The sequence below is a fragment of the Clarias gariepinus genome, chromosome 23 (assembly GCF_024256425.1).
Source record: "Clarias gariepinus isolate MV-2021 ecotype Netherlands chromosome 23, CGAR_prim_01v2, whole genome shotgun sequence".
Classification (NCBI taxonomy): domain Eukaryota; kingdom Metazoa; phylum Chordata; class Actinopteri; order Siluriformes; family Clariidae; genus Clarias; species Clarias gariepinus.
Window position 1 is genome coordinate 5,644,581 of NC_071122.1, and position 16,466 is coordinate 5,661,046.

Here is a 16,466-nt window from a genome sequence, read left to right on the forward strand (position 1 = left end):
CGCACACCTTGCCTCCATGCATTACAAGTTTTCTTTTGTGGAGGAAAAATAAAAAGAAACAAAAAAAATTCTGTGGTCCCTGGCAATGTAGTAGGACACGCCACTTGTTCTGCTAACACTGTTAAAAGTTCTCTGCGTGAGAAAACCTGATTCTGTGCGACAAGTCCTTTATTATAACCCGCTCTTATTTACATGGTCACTCTTTCAAACTGCCTATAACGTGGGGATATTGGCAAAAAAAAAAAAAAAAAAAAGATCTTATTTATTTTTTTAAACATTTTTTTAACAAGCACTTCTGGTGACGTCCTAGTGGAAAAGTAATGGTTAGAGGTTTAGCTTGAACGACACAGGAGGATTCACATATGCCTCTGGTACTAGGAACCACTCAGCGGGCTCCACGCATCAGTGAGCAATTAGCCAGTACAAACTTGGTTAAATGACAAAATCCATGTCTCTATGGTTCACTGTGAAATAACATTTACAGAATTACATTTAAAATGTAAATCTAGATTAATCTGTGGTATGGTGATGCAGAGCTCAAAACGCATCCAAGCCCTGCATGTGTGTGAAGGGTATTCTTTAGATTATATTTTACTGCAGAGCAAAAAATTAACTCACTTCTTTTCTTTTTTTTAGGCATTGCTTTTTAAGAGTACAAAGCTGTTGGCCAGCCTTAGCAGGAGGGGGGAGAGAAAGAAAAAAAAAGAAAAAGAAAAAAAAAAGTACTCATAGCAGCACGCATTTGCGCTTCTTCTTGGGCTCAGGGGGTTCCAGGGCTGCCAAAATCGCCTCATCAAATACATTCTTTAGGCCTTTCTGTGGACACAAAGGGGGGAAAATACTCAATGTGGGTCAACAATGACGCAGACAAATAAATAAATAAATAAATAAAAATAATTTAAAAAATGTGAACGAAAATGAAACACTGGAATTTGATGCAAAAAATTTAAACATGCTTGATGGATTCTGAAGTAAGAAAGCATCGCAGCACATCATCTTTAAGCGGGTAATGCAAAAATAAATGAATAAATAAATAAATAAATAAACTCCACAAACAAAGCATAATTTTTCTTTCCTCAACATCCAAATTCACATATACATATCTGATTCAAGTCAAACCCGGACTTGTGACATTTCAGGTGAATGGAGGTGTAAAAGCAAATGACATTTACAGGAGGACCGCCGTAAAACATTTGAATGGTGCTAGCGTTTTAAAGAAGGTCATACGTCTGTGAATGATGATCCTGGCCGAGGTGGCTCAGAGCCCACTACAGTCAATCTTGTAAACACTGAGCAAGTGGAACACGTGATCCTTAAAAATCGACAGGTAACTTGAGAGGCATCGCTCACCAACACCACTTCCACGTTACAGGAACTCGGCTAGGAGTTATTACGATCCCCAGTACAGTCATGACTTCACTTCAAGCTATGTCCACATGTTTGAGCCATTAAAGGAGTTGTTTGGAGGCCAATATTTCATGTGACGTGAAGCAGGCAGTCCAATCATGGCGCTGCCATACTGAGGAATTGTTTTTTACCTTGATGGTATCCAAGCACTAGTGAAATCCTGGGCTAAGTGCATTAATGTAGCGAGAGATTATATAGAGAAATACGTTTTTACTCTCAGAATTGTGTTGCTAATGTACATATCAAAAGTCCCAATTTGACTTGAACATCTATTGTTTAAAATAATAAATAAATAAAAGGAGGTTAAACTGAATCGTAACATGCTAATAGGTCACTCTAGGACAAAAAGTGGATATGATAACAGAGCTCAGAGACACATAAGGATTGGTTAAGGGAATGAAAAATAATAGAAAAAAGAAAAGGACTAAAATAAAACACAGTCTGTGTGGGGAGAGGGGAAAAATTAGGGGGAAGAAAAAAAGCAATAGAGTCATTTGTTCTTGTAAATCAGCACACTTGCTGCACTAAATACATTGACCACAAAGCAATTTTGACAAGGAGGATTAGTTGACATTGAGACTAATGGACAAATATTTACACATACAGTCAAAAGTATGTGGACACTTCTCACCCATTTGTGGGTGAACAATGAGCCACACTGAACATCTTTTAAATGAACTGGAATGAAGTGTTTCCTTTGCTTTTTAGCAAACCATCTTGTTATACCATCATGTTTGCTATCACTTTTTAGCCTTGTCAGGTTCAAAACATGAGAGCTGTGTTAAGGTAATACATTTCTGATTTGATGACCCACATCTGAATGGTAAAAGACATGAGCAGTTACTTTTTATGAGGATGATGTGCAAATTTTAAAAAGGTTTTTAAAAATTGATGACACACTCACGATGGCAATTTTAGCTGACCTTTATTAATGACAAATAATTTCACAAGATAAGGAAATCCCATACGGTGCATCTAATCAGTGTCACCTGATCATAAGGTGTAGCTTTAATATTATTTTCAGAATTTCATATGATACAGTATAAAATAATACACTGAAATAAGGAATGAAGAGGAAAAGACTTGAGCGCAATGCATTTGTTTCAGCTGCTTGATAAGTGTACCTCTTTGGCTCCGCCCAATCTTATAGCAGAAATAAAGAGGCATGTGACCTACGTAATCAATGTTACAGGGTTCAATGGAAAAAAAAAAAAAAAATAAATAAATAAATAAAGGGTCACCAGACTAACAATAGTGCAGTTGTAATTCTCCATAACTGGAGAGGACAAAACAACCTCCATTTAATACAAGAGGAGATGTAAATGCAAAAAAAAAGAAAGAAATCTTGAGTTAAATGATTGCACACAGAAAGATGTAAAAAAAAAAAAAAAAAAAAAAAAAACACTTCAATAATATGAAGCAAGAAACATAAAAATGGGCTTATTTTGTCAGCAATCAGGAGCAAGAGGTAAACTAGGAAGCAGCAAAACATCTGAGGGAGAAGTTAGGCGTAAGAAAGAGAGAAAGCGAGACTTTAGAATATACAGCACTTCCTTTTTCTCTGCGTTTCGGGCGGTTCGAGAGCAGCTAGGATAGCTTCGTCAAATACATTCTTCAGACCTCTCTACAAAGACAGAGGAAGAAGGGAAAGAATAAGCAGCAAGGTTAGCAGTTACAAGAAAACAAACGTTAAGAAGAGAAAAAAAAACAGACTAAGAAGAACAGAGTAGATAAGATATAAGAAAAAGTAAGGAGCTAAAAGCCTTAAAGAGGAAGGAAACCCAAAGAACCGCAGGGGCACATAATGTAAATGATGCGGAGGAACTTGTGTCGAAAGCTCTTACACCACTGGCAGAAGAGCTTGTGAATTTGCAACTATTTGTTTTTGAACTCATCTTAAATATAATGCGAGGTCATTTCCGGATTTTGAAATGTGCAATAATTAAACTGATGCTTACCACGAGTGTGCAAATTCAGATTTTAACAAGATCATATAGTGAAGTATTTAAAAAAAAAATTAGCTCTTTAGTATCTTTCCAGATCAATATAAACATATGCTTACTTCATGCAATATGTTGAAAAAAATTGGTGCTTAAAGCTTTGTCAAATACAAGGGGTGAACAAATCAAAATAAAAGCTATCAGAATATATGTTAAGCTAATTAGCTTTGTGTAAAAATAGCATCGAAAAGGGTTTTAATCAGGGTTATATGGATTTATCCTCTTCTAACAAAGTTTAAAATGCAAAATGGTGCGACAAATTTATAATACGTTAGCAGACAAAAGACCTAGTGTTCTGTCCTCGCATTGCACTTAAGAGATCATTCGACCATTATCTCAAAGCATTTAAGTGTGATGTGCTGCACATCTTCACAATTTACACATGGTAAATTAATTTAAAAGTCTTGGGTGTGGGCAACAATATGTTAAATCTAAACAGTTTTCTGTCAGAAATTATTCTTAAATATTGAAAGAATATTTATGTTTGCTTTTTCCTACATTACATGTGCATACATATACAAACACACATACACAACCTTTAGTGGTAGAAAGGGTTTGTATAAATACATTTTTAATTAGCTTCTGAATGTTTTAGACATATTTTAACTGACAATGTGTGTAGTGCATCAGGCTGTTAGTTCCAACAGTAATGTGATGTATTAAAAAGTTACAGCAATGGCCATAGTTAAGTATGCAATAATTAGACATAGCTACAAAAAAATAAATAAATAAATAAAAAAAACATAGGCTTTTGTGGCTAATGATTAATGATTTGTCCATTCCTGAATAAAGGCTTATATACTGCTGACACAAAGTTTAAGCTTCCCACATTTAGTTTTCACGCGCATCATCTTAAACTGCCCCCCCCCTTTCAATCAACACACAATACTCCACAATGACAAAGTAAAAAAAATTTTGTTTGGAGAGTTTTGTTATTTTACAGAAAAAGATAAACAAAAAAATATTCCACTTTCAGAATTACTCGGACCCATCACTTAGTACTTCGTTAAAGCAGCTTTGTTAGTAATGACAAGTTTGAACAATGAAGACTGCTTGTGAATGATGCTACACCTTTCTTGGCACACCTTTCTTTTAGAATTTTTTTAAATTCTTCTTGGCACAATCACTAAAGCTCAGGTAGGTAGGATGAGCAAGGTCAGTGCACAGCCATTTTCAGGTCTCTACAGAAATGCACTGTTGGGCTTAGCTTTAGTGTTCTGAAGCCACTCCTTTGTTTTCTTGCTGGTATGCCTCGAGTTTTTGCCTTTTGAAATGTAAACCCGCTGCCCAGCCCGAGATCCTGAACACTTTGGAGGCGTTTTTTTTTCTGAAGCTAGAACTCCCAGCCGGCTGTCATGTGCCTTATAGTGAGGAATGGCTTCTGTCAGGCAGGTCTACCATGGAGGTCTGATTGGCGGAGTTGCCCGTCTAACCAACACCCTTCGTCCCGAATTTCTCAGTTTGCCTGGCTGGCCAGGTCTGGGAGGACCGTTTTTTTTAATTTTTTTTAATTTTTTTTTTATCTCTTCCATTTGAGAATGATGGAGGTGGCCATGCTCTTAGGCACTTTCAATGTTTGTGTTCTTCCACAGATCCATCTCTTGACACAATCCAAACTCACAGGTCTGCAGATAATTCTTCTGACCTCATGGCTTTGATTTCATTCTGACATAGCATCTACTTGTGAAACCTTACACAGATGCGTTTTCCCTAATTATATTTAATGAATTCAATTAGGAAACGATTGATACACCAGATCAATGTCCAAAATCCAAATGTCAATTTTAAGAAGTTCACAGGAAGAGAAAAAAAAGAAAGAAAAAAAAAAACTCCAACCACCTGTTTTTTTTTTCTCTCTCATTGTAGAGTATATAACAGAATGCAGGGGAAAAACTTGAAAATGGTATAAAAACTTTCTGTTGGAACTGTGCTTTGCCAAAATACACAACAATCCAAAACTGGACAAAAAGCTTGGAGAGAAATCTAGACACTAAAAGCGCAGAAACCGCATGAAAAACACCACAATGGAATGAAGCAACTGTGTCTCTGAGCATCTGTACAAATACTTCCACTTTGTTCACTAGCTGTGTTTTTATTTAACTTACCTTAAAGCAGAAGCCATAATAGGCATCAATGACAAATTAGCACAATTTAAGCCTTAAGAAGTCCTCATTCACATCTAACAAAGCAACAGTCTGCACAAATGCAACAACTGTAAAGTGATCAGCATGTTCTTGGCATTGTGATTTGTTCAATGTGCCAGCAGAAACTTTAATTTTAACATGTCTATTTACACAAGTAAAAAGTATTTAAATGTTATAAAAGTCTTACCTGCGTGAGAGCGGAGCACTCCACATACTTGACTGCTTTCAGGTCTCGAGCCAGCTTCTCTGCCGTCTCCGGAGTGATTGGCTTCTGTTTGTTTTTTGCAAGCTTCTCGATGGTGGAGGGGTCATCCCTCAGATCGATTTGCGTCCCCACAAGCAGGAAGGGAGTCTTTGGACAGTGGTGGGTGATCTCCGGTACCCACTGGAATCAAAATAAATGTACTTTCAATACAGACGAAATAGACAAGAAGGATCAAGAAGCATAACTGATGCATGAGACCAACCTTTTCTTTGACGTTTTCGAACGAAGAAGGAGAAACGACGGAAAAACAAACTAAAAAGACATCAGTTTGGGGGTAACTCAGAGGTCGTAATCTATCATAATCTTCCTGACCTGTGGGAAGATGGTGAGATAAGGTTAATTGTAGACAGACCCACAAATTGGAAACAAGATTGAATTTCATTTCATAAAAATTCTGGCACATATTTATGGTTGTTTGCACAAAATCGCTAACTGAGGATGAAGGGCAGGAAGTGATTTTCTACACAGGAAGCACTCTCACAAGCTCTCAAAATATCTAAAGTTTGTATTGTTCACAGTTGTTCAAATCAATAAACAAAGAAAGCACAAAAAGCTTTTACCAAAATGAGGACATACAAGAACTTTAAAAAATTCTTCCACAAAGACCTTCATCTGCAGACATAATAAATCTTGTGCGCAGGGACTACTTTGTTAAAGATAATCTATCTTGTGTATGCAGCTGTTTATTTGTTTCTCTACTTTAATCAAACAGCCATAAAGTTAATAATGACAGACTCAACGGCGTTGAATGTTTGTTGCTTGGTTAATTAAAAGGTCACCAAAAGGTGAGGCACACCCTGGCAAAAATTTTATCACAGCTGCTGTGCAGCACCATGGTATTAAGCTCATGGACTTAAGATCATGGACCTAACCACTAACAAAAAAAGTTGCATTTCTTCGCACTGTTACATGATTTATTTTTCTCTTTTAGTTGAATGAATCTACTGCCTTGATTGCAGACACCTCTTTCAATTCTGTGGAAAAATAGCTTGTCTTCATAACTTACAACATACTTTGATTTACTCGTTATTCTCTTATAATACTGTGCAAACCTGTCTAAAGGCTTTTCTTCAACTGAATCACTCTTGCTTTTGACCTTCTGTCTTCCATTTGAACTTTAAACACTATAACAGTAATTTAATTGCAAACAACCCATTAGACAACACTTGTGACTCTATTGCAAATCTCCTAATTTCAGTCAACTTTAAAAATATTTACTTGCAGTGAAAGTGATTCAACTTTAAATTGACTCAAGTAAATCAAAGCATACTATATATATTTTTTTCTTTTTCCCCTCCACATTCTTAACTGACCCATAAACCACAAACTGAGCTCATAGAACTGCAGTAAATTCTAGAGACATAAATGGTAGATAGAGCACAAAATATTCTTGACACATCAACCACTGATCTGGAGGAAACCGAAACAATAAACATCTGATTCCGAAGTCATTGTGAAGCCTTTTTTTCACATTACAACAACACAACACCTTCCACCAAAAAAAAAAAAAAAAAAAAAAAAAACTGCACTTGGATGTTGTGGAAAATTCACCTCAAGGGCAACAATCAAAGAAAAAAAAAATGCAGCCCAAACACTGATTGTTCGGTCTAATTTCAGTAAAATAAGCTTTAACAATATATCTCTTCAATATTGATACATTTATCAAAATATTGTTAAATCTCACATAATGAGTATCCACTAAAGAAGTTCTTCATGCAACACTACCTAAGAGACTTAATTAGCACTTAACCTGATTAGATTTTACTGCTTGTCAGTTATGTGCATGATTTTAACATTATTTCAAAAGCATACTGTATTACTAAAAACAATCAAACATTTGTCAGCACAGAGCATTCAGAAATGTGAGAGGCGTGGAAATTTCATAACACCCTACATAACACCATGTAAAAACCAAAAGGATTTAATATTTTAACCTAAAGCATATGGTGATAATATTAATATACAAATATATAATATTATCATACGCATGAGATTCCCATTGTATTAAGGGGGATCTCTAGAAACAAATAGTCACCAATCACCCCACCAAAAATGTTAATAATAAAACTGATGACTTCAATATGCTTGAGATATCACAAAAAAGATCATTTTTAAAAACTAATGAAATCAAAGCAGTTGACTTGGTTGAAATGTTGTATTTTACCTTGCAGGCTGTAAAGCTAAACTTTTTGTCAGTGTTATAAATATTATAAATTATACCATGAATGTATTCTAAATGACTAAATGACTGATAAATACTAATGGCAGTTTTACAACTACTTTTAATTACTGTACTGAACTGCAGATTATATCCTGAAATGTTATGCATAGTAGAAATGCCTTCCAAAACCAAGATACTATAATTCTGTCATTCTGACAAGCAGCTCATCCATGTGTTTAAATTTGTAAAATCCACAACCCAGCAGAGACCACCACACACTTAAAAGTCTCGCAGGTGGGACTCAACCACGTATGCGTGTGCAACCATGACAGGAAGCAAGAAAGGAAGGCCTGGGTTGAAAACGACTCAACATACATGTAGAAGATTCCCTAAACTCAAACCGCCTTCCACAAGAATCTATGGAATGTAGTGCGACATGTTTGTTATTCCTACAACAATGGCAATGAGCAATTTGGTGCTGATCAACACCAGTGCTCCTCCCTTTCCTGTGTGACTATGCATCCTGACAAAAAGCACTATTTTTAATTTTCTAATTGTACTGTACCTGCAGTATCAAACAGTCCCAAGGTGTAGGGTTCTCCACCAATCATAACTGTGACTGCATAGTTATCAAAGACCTGAAAACAAGGACCACATGTTTAATCCTTAAACAATGTCATACTCATCTCCTTTAGAAGAGCAATAAAAAAAGAAATGTTATAAGTGTTACATGTCATACAAAAAAAAAATATATTTTAACAATGCTTTTAAAGTTCCATGAAAAAACATTTAAACAAGAAAGAGAGAGAGAGAGATACTCACCGTTGGTACATATTCAGAAGGGAATTTGTTAGTTGTGTAGGAGATTAATAGGCAGGTTTTACCAACGGCACCATCGCCAACCACAACGCACTTGATCGTCTGCATAACTGTGCTTTGTTTTTGTTTAACCGTCTACTCTTCTCATTCAAGATCTGCAAAACAGAACGAGAGAAAATTAAAAAATTGCTGGTGGCCAGAGATACTAATTAACATTAAATTACAATCTACTTAAACCAAAAGATAGACATTTGAACTGAACTGAACATGTGCTTGTAAAAATGTAACGAAACAATGGGTTCTCTTGTTAAAAAAAAATATTAACGAGTTTGACATCACATTAGGGCTGCAACTAACGATAATTTTTAATAATCTATTATTCTGCCGATTATTTTTTCAATTAATCTGATAAAAAAAAAAAACAGAAAAAGGCATTAATTTCCAACCCTTTATTTAAAAAAACCCTTTATCTAAAAACTTTAGAAAGTGCACAAACTGCACACATCTGAGGCGCCGAACTCTGCTAGCATCAGTGCGCGAGACCGAGTGTGTTCACTCCGCGCTCAACTAAACTGTTTTATTTTTTTTTTTATAATCAAATGTCTCCGCGTTGTGCGACATTTGTTGCAGCCCTACATCACATTAGCCTCCATTTGTTGAAATTCTAACAGCAAGCTGACAGAGTTCCAGTTCCTATAAACGATAGTCAGATGGATTACAAATTAAAAGAAAAACCCTCAATGCTTTATTAGTTCCACCTGAGCCCTAGAGATTAGTTTAGCAGCTGGGAGATGTGCAATTTTTTTAATATGCTTTATTCACAACACAGACTACAAAGCAGTCAAGAAGGCAACTAAGTAGAGAAGATTTGTCGCCTCTTATTTCAGGAAAAGGTGTATAAAAGTTCCACCCACAATTTAAAAATTATTTTTAACAAACATTTTTTTCTTTTTAAAAAAGTATCCTGACTTGGGAAATGTCAAATGAAAGAAAACGCAGACATTGATCTGGACGGAAATAAAGTAGTGATTGTTAAACGTTAAGCAGGAAATGACCTCGGACCCCAAAGCAAATTTGCTGAGAAAGGGCTTTGGAGGAACTGCAAATGAATCCAAAACTCTTCTGGTTGATCCCCTTTACCCTGCAATGATTGTGGCATTTTCAGGATGACTTTGCCCCATCTCAATGCCTTACTGAATTAGTTTTTGGAATGGTCAACTGCTATGAACCTCATTTTTACTGGCTCTCATACTGAAGCAGATTTTTAGATTGAACATTCTCCTCCACCAGGACGAAAACAATCAAGTAGCACTAAAGCTCTAGTTGCTCGACATCTTACAATCATGCTTTCCATTAGGCTTTTCCTTTCCTTGTTTTAAAAGATATAAAAGAGTACCAGTAGCTTTCTAAGAATGAATCTCAATTTGAATCAAAAGAACTTGCGGAGAGTTTATCACAGTTAAGACAACGGCTCTAGCATCAGATGCTATGAGCATGTCATGTCATGAACATGAAGACATAAGACGAAAGAGACAAAGAGCATTAAGTTTCCCTGCTGGTGCAGACTGTAACACACAAACTCACAGTATGTATACTAGCGGTTCAGTTAAAAATATTTAATAGACATCAGTATATAATTTGACAATTTTTCTCCACGCATAAAAAGCGCAGCAGTCATTTCAGGCAAAAGTTTGGAAACAAACCTGAATACCACAACTTGTCAATGCACTCCATACACATTGAAGTAATCAGTTACAGTAACATCCTTCCAGCTGTAATTATTTACTTTGCTCATTTTTCAGATCTGCTCTACCATATAGCACCTAACAAATACTATACTCTTGCATTCACTGTAGCAAGCAAAAAAACGACTGTAGTCTCTCTCATGGGTGTGGGTAGAAGATTAGCAAAGCAAACCAAATGTTGTAGCCATGTATAATTATTAAATTACCAAAAATCCAACCTTAATTTTTCTTCGTAACACATGTATACACATATAATAATTGGTTAAAGAAAGGACAGAATGCAACCACATTTATAGGTTTTTCTACCATTCCTGAGCATCAAACAGTAAAATGACAGACAGAAACTAATGTTGAAGAAATGCCTAACTACACAATCATCTAAATGCATTGTTCGGATTTCCACTTTACTGAATTAAACAAAATTTGCATGGAACTGAGACAATCTTAACACACTTGTTGCAGAAGTCATAGTTAACTATAAATGACAGGAACAATATTACAATGAAAAAAAAATATATTTAAAGGTTTTAAGTATTTAACCAAAAACATTCCGGTACATTTTTAACCATTTTAATCAGGGGAATGAATCAACCTTTGCTGTGATTAAATATTTATGTCACACTGAGACATATTGATTTGGCACTTGCACTTAAGTTGACTGCAGGATATACAATGTTTGAAGACTCATGTGATGTGAAGTTAAAATAATAATGATAATAATAATAATACTTGCCTGGAATTTATTAAGTCTTGTTTTATGGCTCAGCTCAGACTGATCACATGAAATCTTTTTTGCATAATTTCCAGAGCTTCTTTTAGATTCATAAAATGTAATCTAAATCACTACAGAAATGCAAGCAAAATACAGAGGGGCCAAGCCTTAACACTTGGTCCAACTGTAGGTCACTGCAGCTTTAAGCTCCAGCATAACGTCATCTGTTCAGCTGTGAACGTGCACACACTGGCAGAAAGACAATACTGTAACAGGCACAGAGAGGCAGAGACGGCACATCAGACGCGATTCCTGCCTATCTCACTGCGTAAGAGGAAGTGCTACGTCTCAGTTGGGTTTTCTTTTGCCTCAGTAGTTAGCTGAGAGAGAGAGAGAGAGAGAGAGAGAGAAAGAGAGAGCGAGCAGAATCACAGATGGAGTGGGGCAGGGAGGGACACCCGTTTCCTTCCAGCAATCTGCGGAAGTCAGGCTTGACCTCGTCCCGCTATTCTTATAGAGTCCACCCAAGCAAGCTCGCTTTCTTTCTCCCAGGTGGATATTGTTATCAAGTGACTGCCTCAACGATGTAAAATTGAGGATGTGCAACAGCCTTGAAAGTTGCATCCTCAAGTAATAAACAAAGTATTTTATTTGTGATAAATGTGAGTTAAAGAAAATTCCTGTTTGGAAAGTCTGGATCCTAGAGAAGAGCAGAATTTAGGGAAATTGAGAAATTTGGGCAATCAAGACAAATCTGAGCATCTGTGCAAGAAAGTTAAAAATTTAGCAGAACACTTCTGACCGTTAACACCAACTACACGATCAAAAACGTGAAATTCAAGTGTCGTGTATAGATCTGCTGGAAGACAGAGATTTGGGTATAAAATATATAATTGAAATTGACTTCTCTATCTCTCTCTGTCCATCTCTCTCTGTGACAGTTCTTTGGGAGAAAAAAAAAAACAAATTAACTAGCCAAGCCAGCTTTTTCCCTAAAAAACTAGATGACGACTTATATACAGTACATCTGCCTACCAACGTATTACATCCATCCTTCTGAGCCTTCCTTTATTATAAAATTTTATTTAAATTTTTTTTTGCAAACCAGACCATCAGTGGTATGCTCAACACTGAGTATCAGATGGAAAGTAATAATTACAATATGATTCATAATAAAAACAATAATATTAGGTACCTAAATTAAAGCCCTAAATAAAGCATGTTGTGCAACATTCCTGATACTGACGTTTACCCGCTGAATCATTAATACTCAGGATAAATGAACAATAATGTGTAAACAAATATATACACACGCACTAAAATCCCAATTTTTGTTTATATTTTAAACTCAATTCAAATTGAAGAAATTGTATAAATAGTTTAAAAGCTGTAGAATTAAATTAAAGCAAAAATGAGCTTAAGTGTTTTTTTTTTTTTTTACAAATTATTTACAAAAATAATATATTAATAATAATATATAATATTTTACAAAAATATTTTTAGTCTTTATGATCGGTAGGGATGTGAATCCCCAGGAACGACCAGATACGATTTAAATCACGATAACTTGGTGCTGATTCGATCTGTACTGCATTGACTTACATAAAAACCTAGCAAATCATTTGCTCCTACCACACAGGATACAGTGCTGCCAGCCAACGTGTGAATAGTTCAGAGCTTCGCACTTGTACAATTACAGAAGATCTGCAATATTTTATTGCCTATTACATTTTGGTGTCAGTGCAGCGTTACATGTATTGCAGCACAAAAGAAACCCAGATACATCACTGAACAGACCCTCTCCCAACTTTAATGATCAGGATGTTTGTTTTTCATAAGCCATGACCAAGCTTACACTCTAGAGTCAGGAAATTATATTTAATACATTAATAACAATAAACATGGGTGTACACTAATGACTAAATTTAGGTACATTCTAAATATAGATTATTAGTAGTATACACTCAGTATACCAAGGACTACATTTTGTTTTAGTTTTAAATTCGAATTCCAGCGTCCAGGCTTACATTCTAGATTTTCTATTATATCAATACCTCAAGCGAAAAAAAAACACCTTCATTTCATAACATTTCTTTTGTAGATTATACTGTTAGATATTTAACTTAAATCATTCGATTCAAATGAACCTGACGTTTTGATGTAAACCTATACGTTTTTCTACAATAAGTAAACATTTTAAATAAGGTTAGCATGATGATGATTTGGGAGGCTAACTTTCTCTTTTTCTGGCTAGCTAGCCAACTTTGTCAGCCTTTATTGGCACCACCAGACACAAAACTCTCAAGTTAAATCTTACTAGCCGTACCAATAATCAAAATACTAATTTATCCGCTAATTACACTAGTTTACATGAAGCATGGTGTTAATTTTCCCGAATTTAACCGGTACGGCTAGTAAGGTGGGATAGCTAGCTTGTTAGCAGAAATGCCTGCTCATTTAAAACGGAATGATGTCACCCTGGAGAATGACCGAATATCAAATATTTCAATATACATTTCAATTTATCCCAGGGAAATAATCACAATGGAATATAAAACTCACAACCTGGACCATTTTTTTTTCATATAAAAACCGAAAAGCTCTTATTTTCTCAGCAGTTATGAGAAACTCGCTAGCCTGGCTGCTAACTTTTAACGGATGTCATCTGAGATGCTTTGTTAATAACGAAAACGAGGCGCTCGCACGCTTTTTTTTTAAACGCGACACAATTTTAACCATGTCTCGCTCATAACATCATCAATTTCGTGACTCGAAGGTCTGAAGAAACAAACAAAACAAAAAAAATGAAGATGTAAAGCTTAATCTCAGCCGCACTTACCGTATTCCGCTCTGTTTGTTTCTCTGCGCCGGGCGTTGGCAGCTCGCGCACGGGGTTTCCAAGGGAAAAGAGCAGGGGCACGAGCCCTCAGCGGAACAGCGCCATTTTACTCTCGTTGAAATATTACAGATAATAAAGCTCAGTGTAGTAATAATAACCTGTACATCACACCTCATATCGCTTTAAATAATACACCACATACCCTGAGTGCTCCTAAATATTGAAAAAAAAAATAGATATAAAACCAGGCCTTCATGCGCATAATGTATTCGTCTGTCTTTCTGTCTCTTACCAAATTATGTGTAAAATTCTTTTATTAATAATAAAGAGTTTGTAAAAATTGTTTAAAGGTTAAAGCTAAAATAGTAACAGCTTGATTTTCCTTATGGTGCAGGTTAAACTTTAGGCAGATACCTAAGGACTGCAAAAGTTTCATTAACTTCTGTCCAGACAGTTTTACGTGATGCTGTGACAAAATCTGGCTGGACAAACAAGGGGGAGGAAACCAGAGTACCCGGAGGAAACCCACCATGCACAGGGAAAACATACAAACACTAAAACACTAAAAATCACACAGATCCCAAGGCAGGAACAGAACCCGTACCCTAGAGATGTAAGGCCACAGTGCTAACCACTATTCCACCGTGCCACCTAATGAGGCACTTTTGCTTCTAAATTTATCAATGTCTGAACAAAAAAAATTACATAAAACAATAATCCGATTATTTTGAACTACAAATCTTTTTTTTTTTTTTTTACGAGAGGCATTTAAGTCAAAACAGGGCTTGTGATAAAATTTCTGGTAAGTGAACGCATGAAAGCTGTTGGCATGTACAGAAGACTTTTAGGCGCAGTAAAACATTTGAATGGTGTAAATGTGCATTGTTGTTCGAACCTCATTGCAGTCGTAAACATTCAGCGAGTGGAACCCCTGATCCTTGTCGCCAACTTGCGGAAAACTGTCTGTGGGAACTGTAAAACACAATAATGAATAAGCACCACTTGCACATTATAGGCCTTTAAAGGAATTCTTGCCAGGCCAGAGTGTTACATGAGGAGCAGACTGCCTGATAATGGCTTTGGTGAAAACTTTGTATCTTGATGGCATCCAAGCACTCATGAAATAATGGAATAAGTGCATTAGTGTAGCAGGAGAGTAAATTAAGTAATGAAGGGAGTTTTTATAATTGTTTTCTGGTATTCTGCACATTTAAAAGTCATTTAAAAAATGAACTAAATATAAAGAAACATTTAAAAAATCATTGTACAAAGCATATAAATCTGTCTGTTTCTCAGATGAATCTTGTAATTATTTGGCAAATATGGAGGGAATTTTAATAGAAATACAAATGCTGTACAATGACAATTGCTTATCAGGGTGTGGTGGTACGAGAGGAAGACCAGAGGCTAAAGACATTCTTGATGACATAAAAGCCACAATCATGGATCATGTCTTACTGGAAATCACAGTCTCACTATGGAAAAAGCAGGCTGAAGAGCGCAGCCAAATGTACCCGGCTTAATCTATTGTTTAAAAAATTTCAGAAGGAAACCGGAAACAGCCAAATGAACATAAAAGAGATGAGTTCAATCTTCCACATATCTTACTATACATTACAGTTCTTTGTAGACAGTTCACTTGCTCATAACTACTGAGCCACAATATATACAGTATGTATGTATATATATTCTTCTACTGTAAATGCCCTTACACATCAATTAATTTTAAACTTTTGCGTGCTTGTACACTTTATGAATTGTTTTTTTTTTTGTCCATATTGCTTGTATTGACCTGATACCCATACATGCCACTAGTCAAACACCAAATGTCATAAAATCCTATAGATACAGGTATTCAAATGAAACAAAAAACAAAAATTAGGGGCATAATGTGACACTTTTTGTCAGAAGTACAGGGATTTTTATACAACATCAGTGTCTATTGTTTACCCAGAATGTGTGTGGGGAAGAAAAAAAAGACACCCACATCCATTCCAGTAAGTGAGCAGATCTATTGATGAGAGAGGTCAAGCTTCCAAGAAGACCACAGAAAATGCCTAGCACTGATAGGGATGCCCCTGTGATCACGCTTTCTCCCATCATGATGTTTGATGTGAATATTAACTAAAGCTCTTTATTTGTAACTGCATGAAGTGTGATTTATGTTACCCAGTGTTTTTTTTTTTCGTTACCCAACATTTCAATTTAAAGTCCTCTCATCACATTGGTCAGCTTTGACTGTTTTAAATGTGGTCTGGAAATAAATTAGATTAAATTATTCTCCTTATTTGTTGTTAAACGGTGGTTGGAATTCAGTTGGTTACATTATCGACAACTGTAGGTCTCACTGTCCCTTATCTTCCCAGCGTCTTTA

At 35.8% G+C, this 16,466-nt stretch overlaps 1 protein-coding gene across 2 annotated transcripts; it reads right to left on the reverse strand.

Annotated features, from left to right (window-relative positions):
- Positions 1-621: 621 nt before the first annotated feature.
- cdc42 (cell division cycle 42) lies at positions 622-14,193 on the reverse strand. 2 transcript variants are annotated; one of them, XM_053484278.1, is made up of 6 exons: positions 14,093-14,193; positions 8,800-8,951; positions 8,543-8,615; positions 6,019-6,128; positions 5,739-5,936; positions 622-816 (listed from the first exon to the last, which is right to left on the reverse strand). In XM_053484278.1, exons 2-6 carry the CDS (start codon positions 8,902-8,904, stop codon positions 727-729), a joined length of 576 nt encoding a protein of 191 aa, XP_053340253.1. In that variant the 5' UTR covers positions 8,905-8,951; positions 14,093-14,193; the 3' UTR covers positions 622-726. The 2 variants fall into 2 exon arrangements, with proteins under 2 accessions (XP_053340253.1, XP_053340254.1); XM_053484279.1 differs by lacking the exon at positions 622-816 and adding an exon at positions 2,313-3,031.
- Positions 14,194-16,466: the final 2,273 nt, after the last annotated feature.

Bases quoted from the DNA above. Each gene is read 5' to 3' on its own strand.
- cdc42 (XM_053484278.1), bottom strand. From the start codon at position 8,904: ATGCAGACGATCAAGTGCGTTGTGGTTGGCGATGGTGCCGTTGGTAAA. The intron at 8,616-8,799 runs GTGAGTATCTCT...CCTTGTTTTCAG, and splicing joins CTTCTGAATATGTACCAACG to GTCTTTGATAACTATGCAGT. The intron at 6,129-8,542 runs GTACAGTACAAT...ATCTTCCCACAG, and splicing joins GGGACTGTTTGATACTGCAG to GTCAGGAAGATTATGATAGA.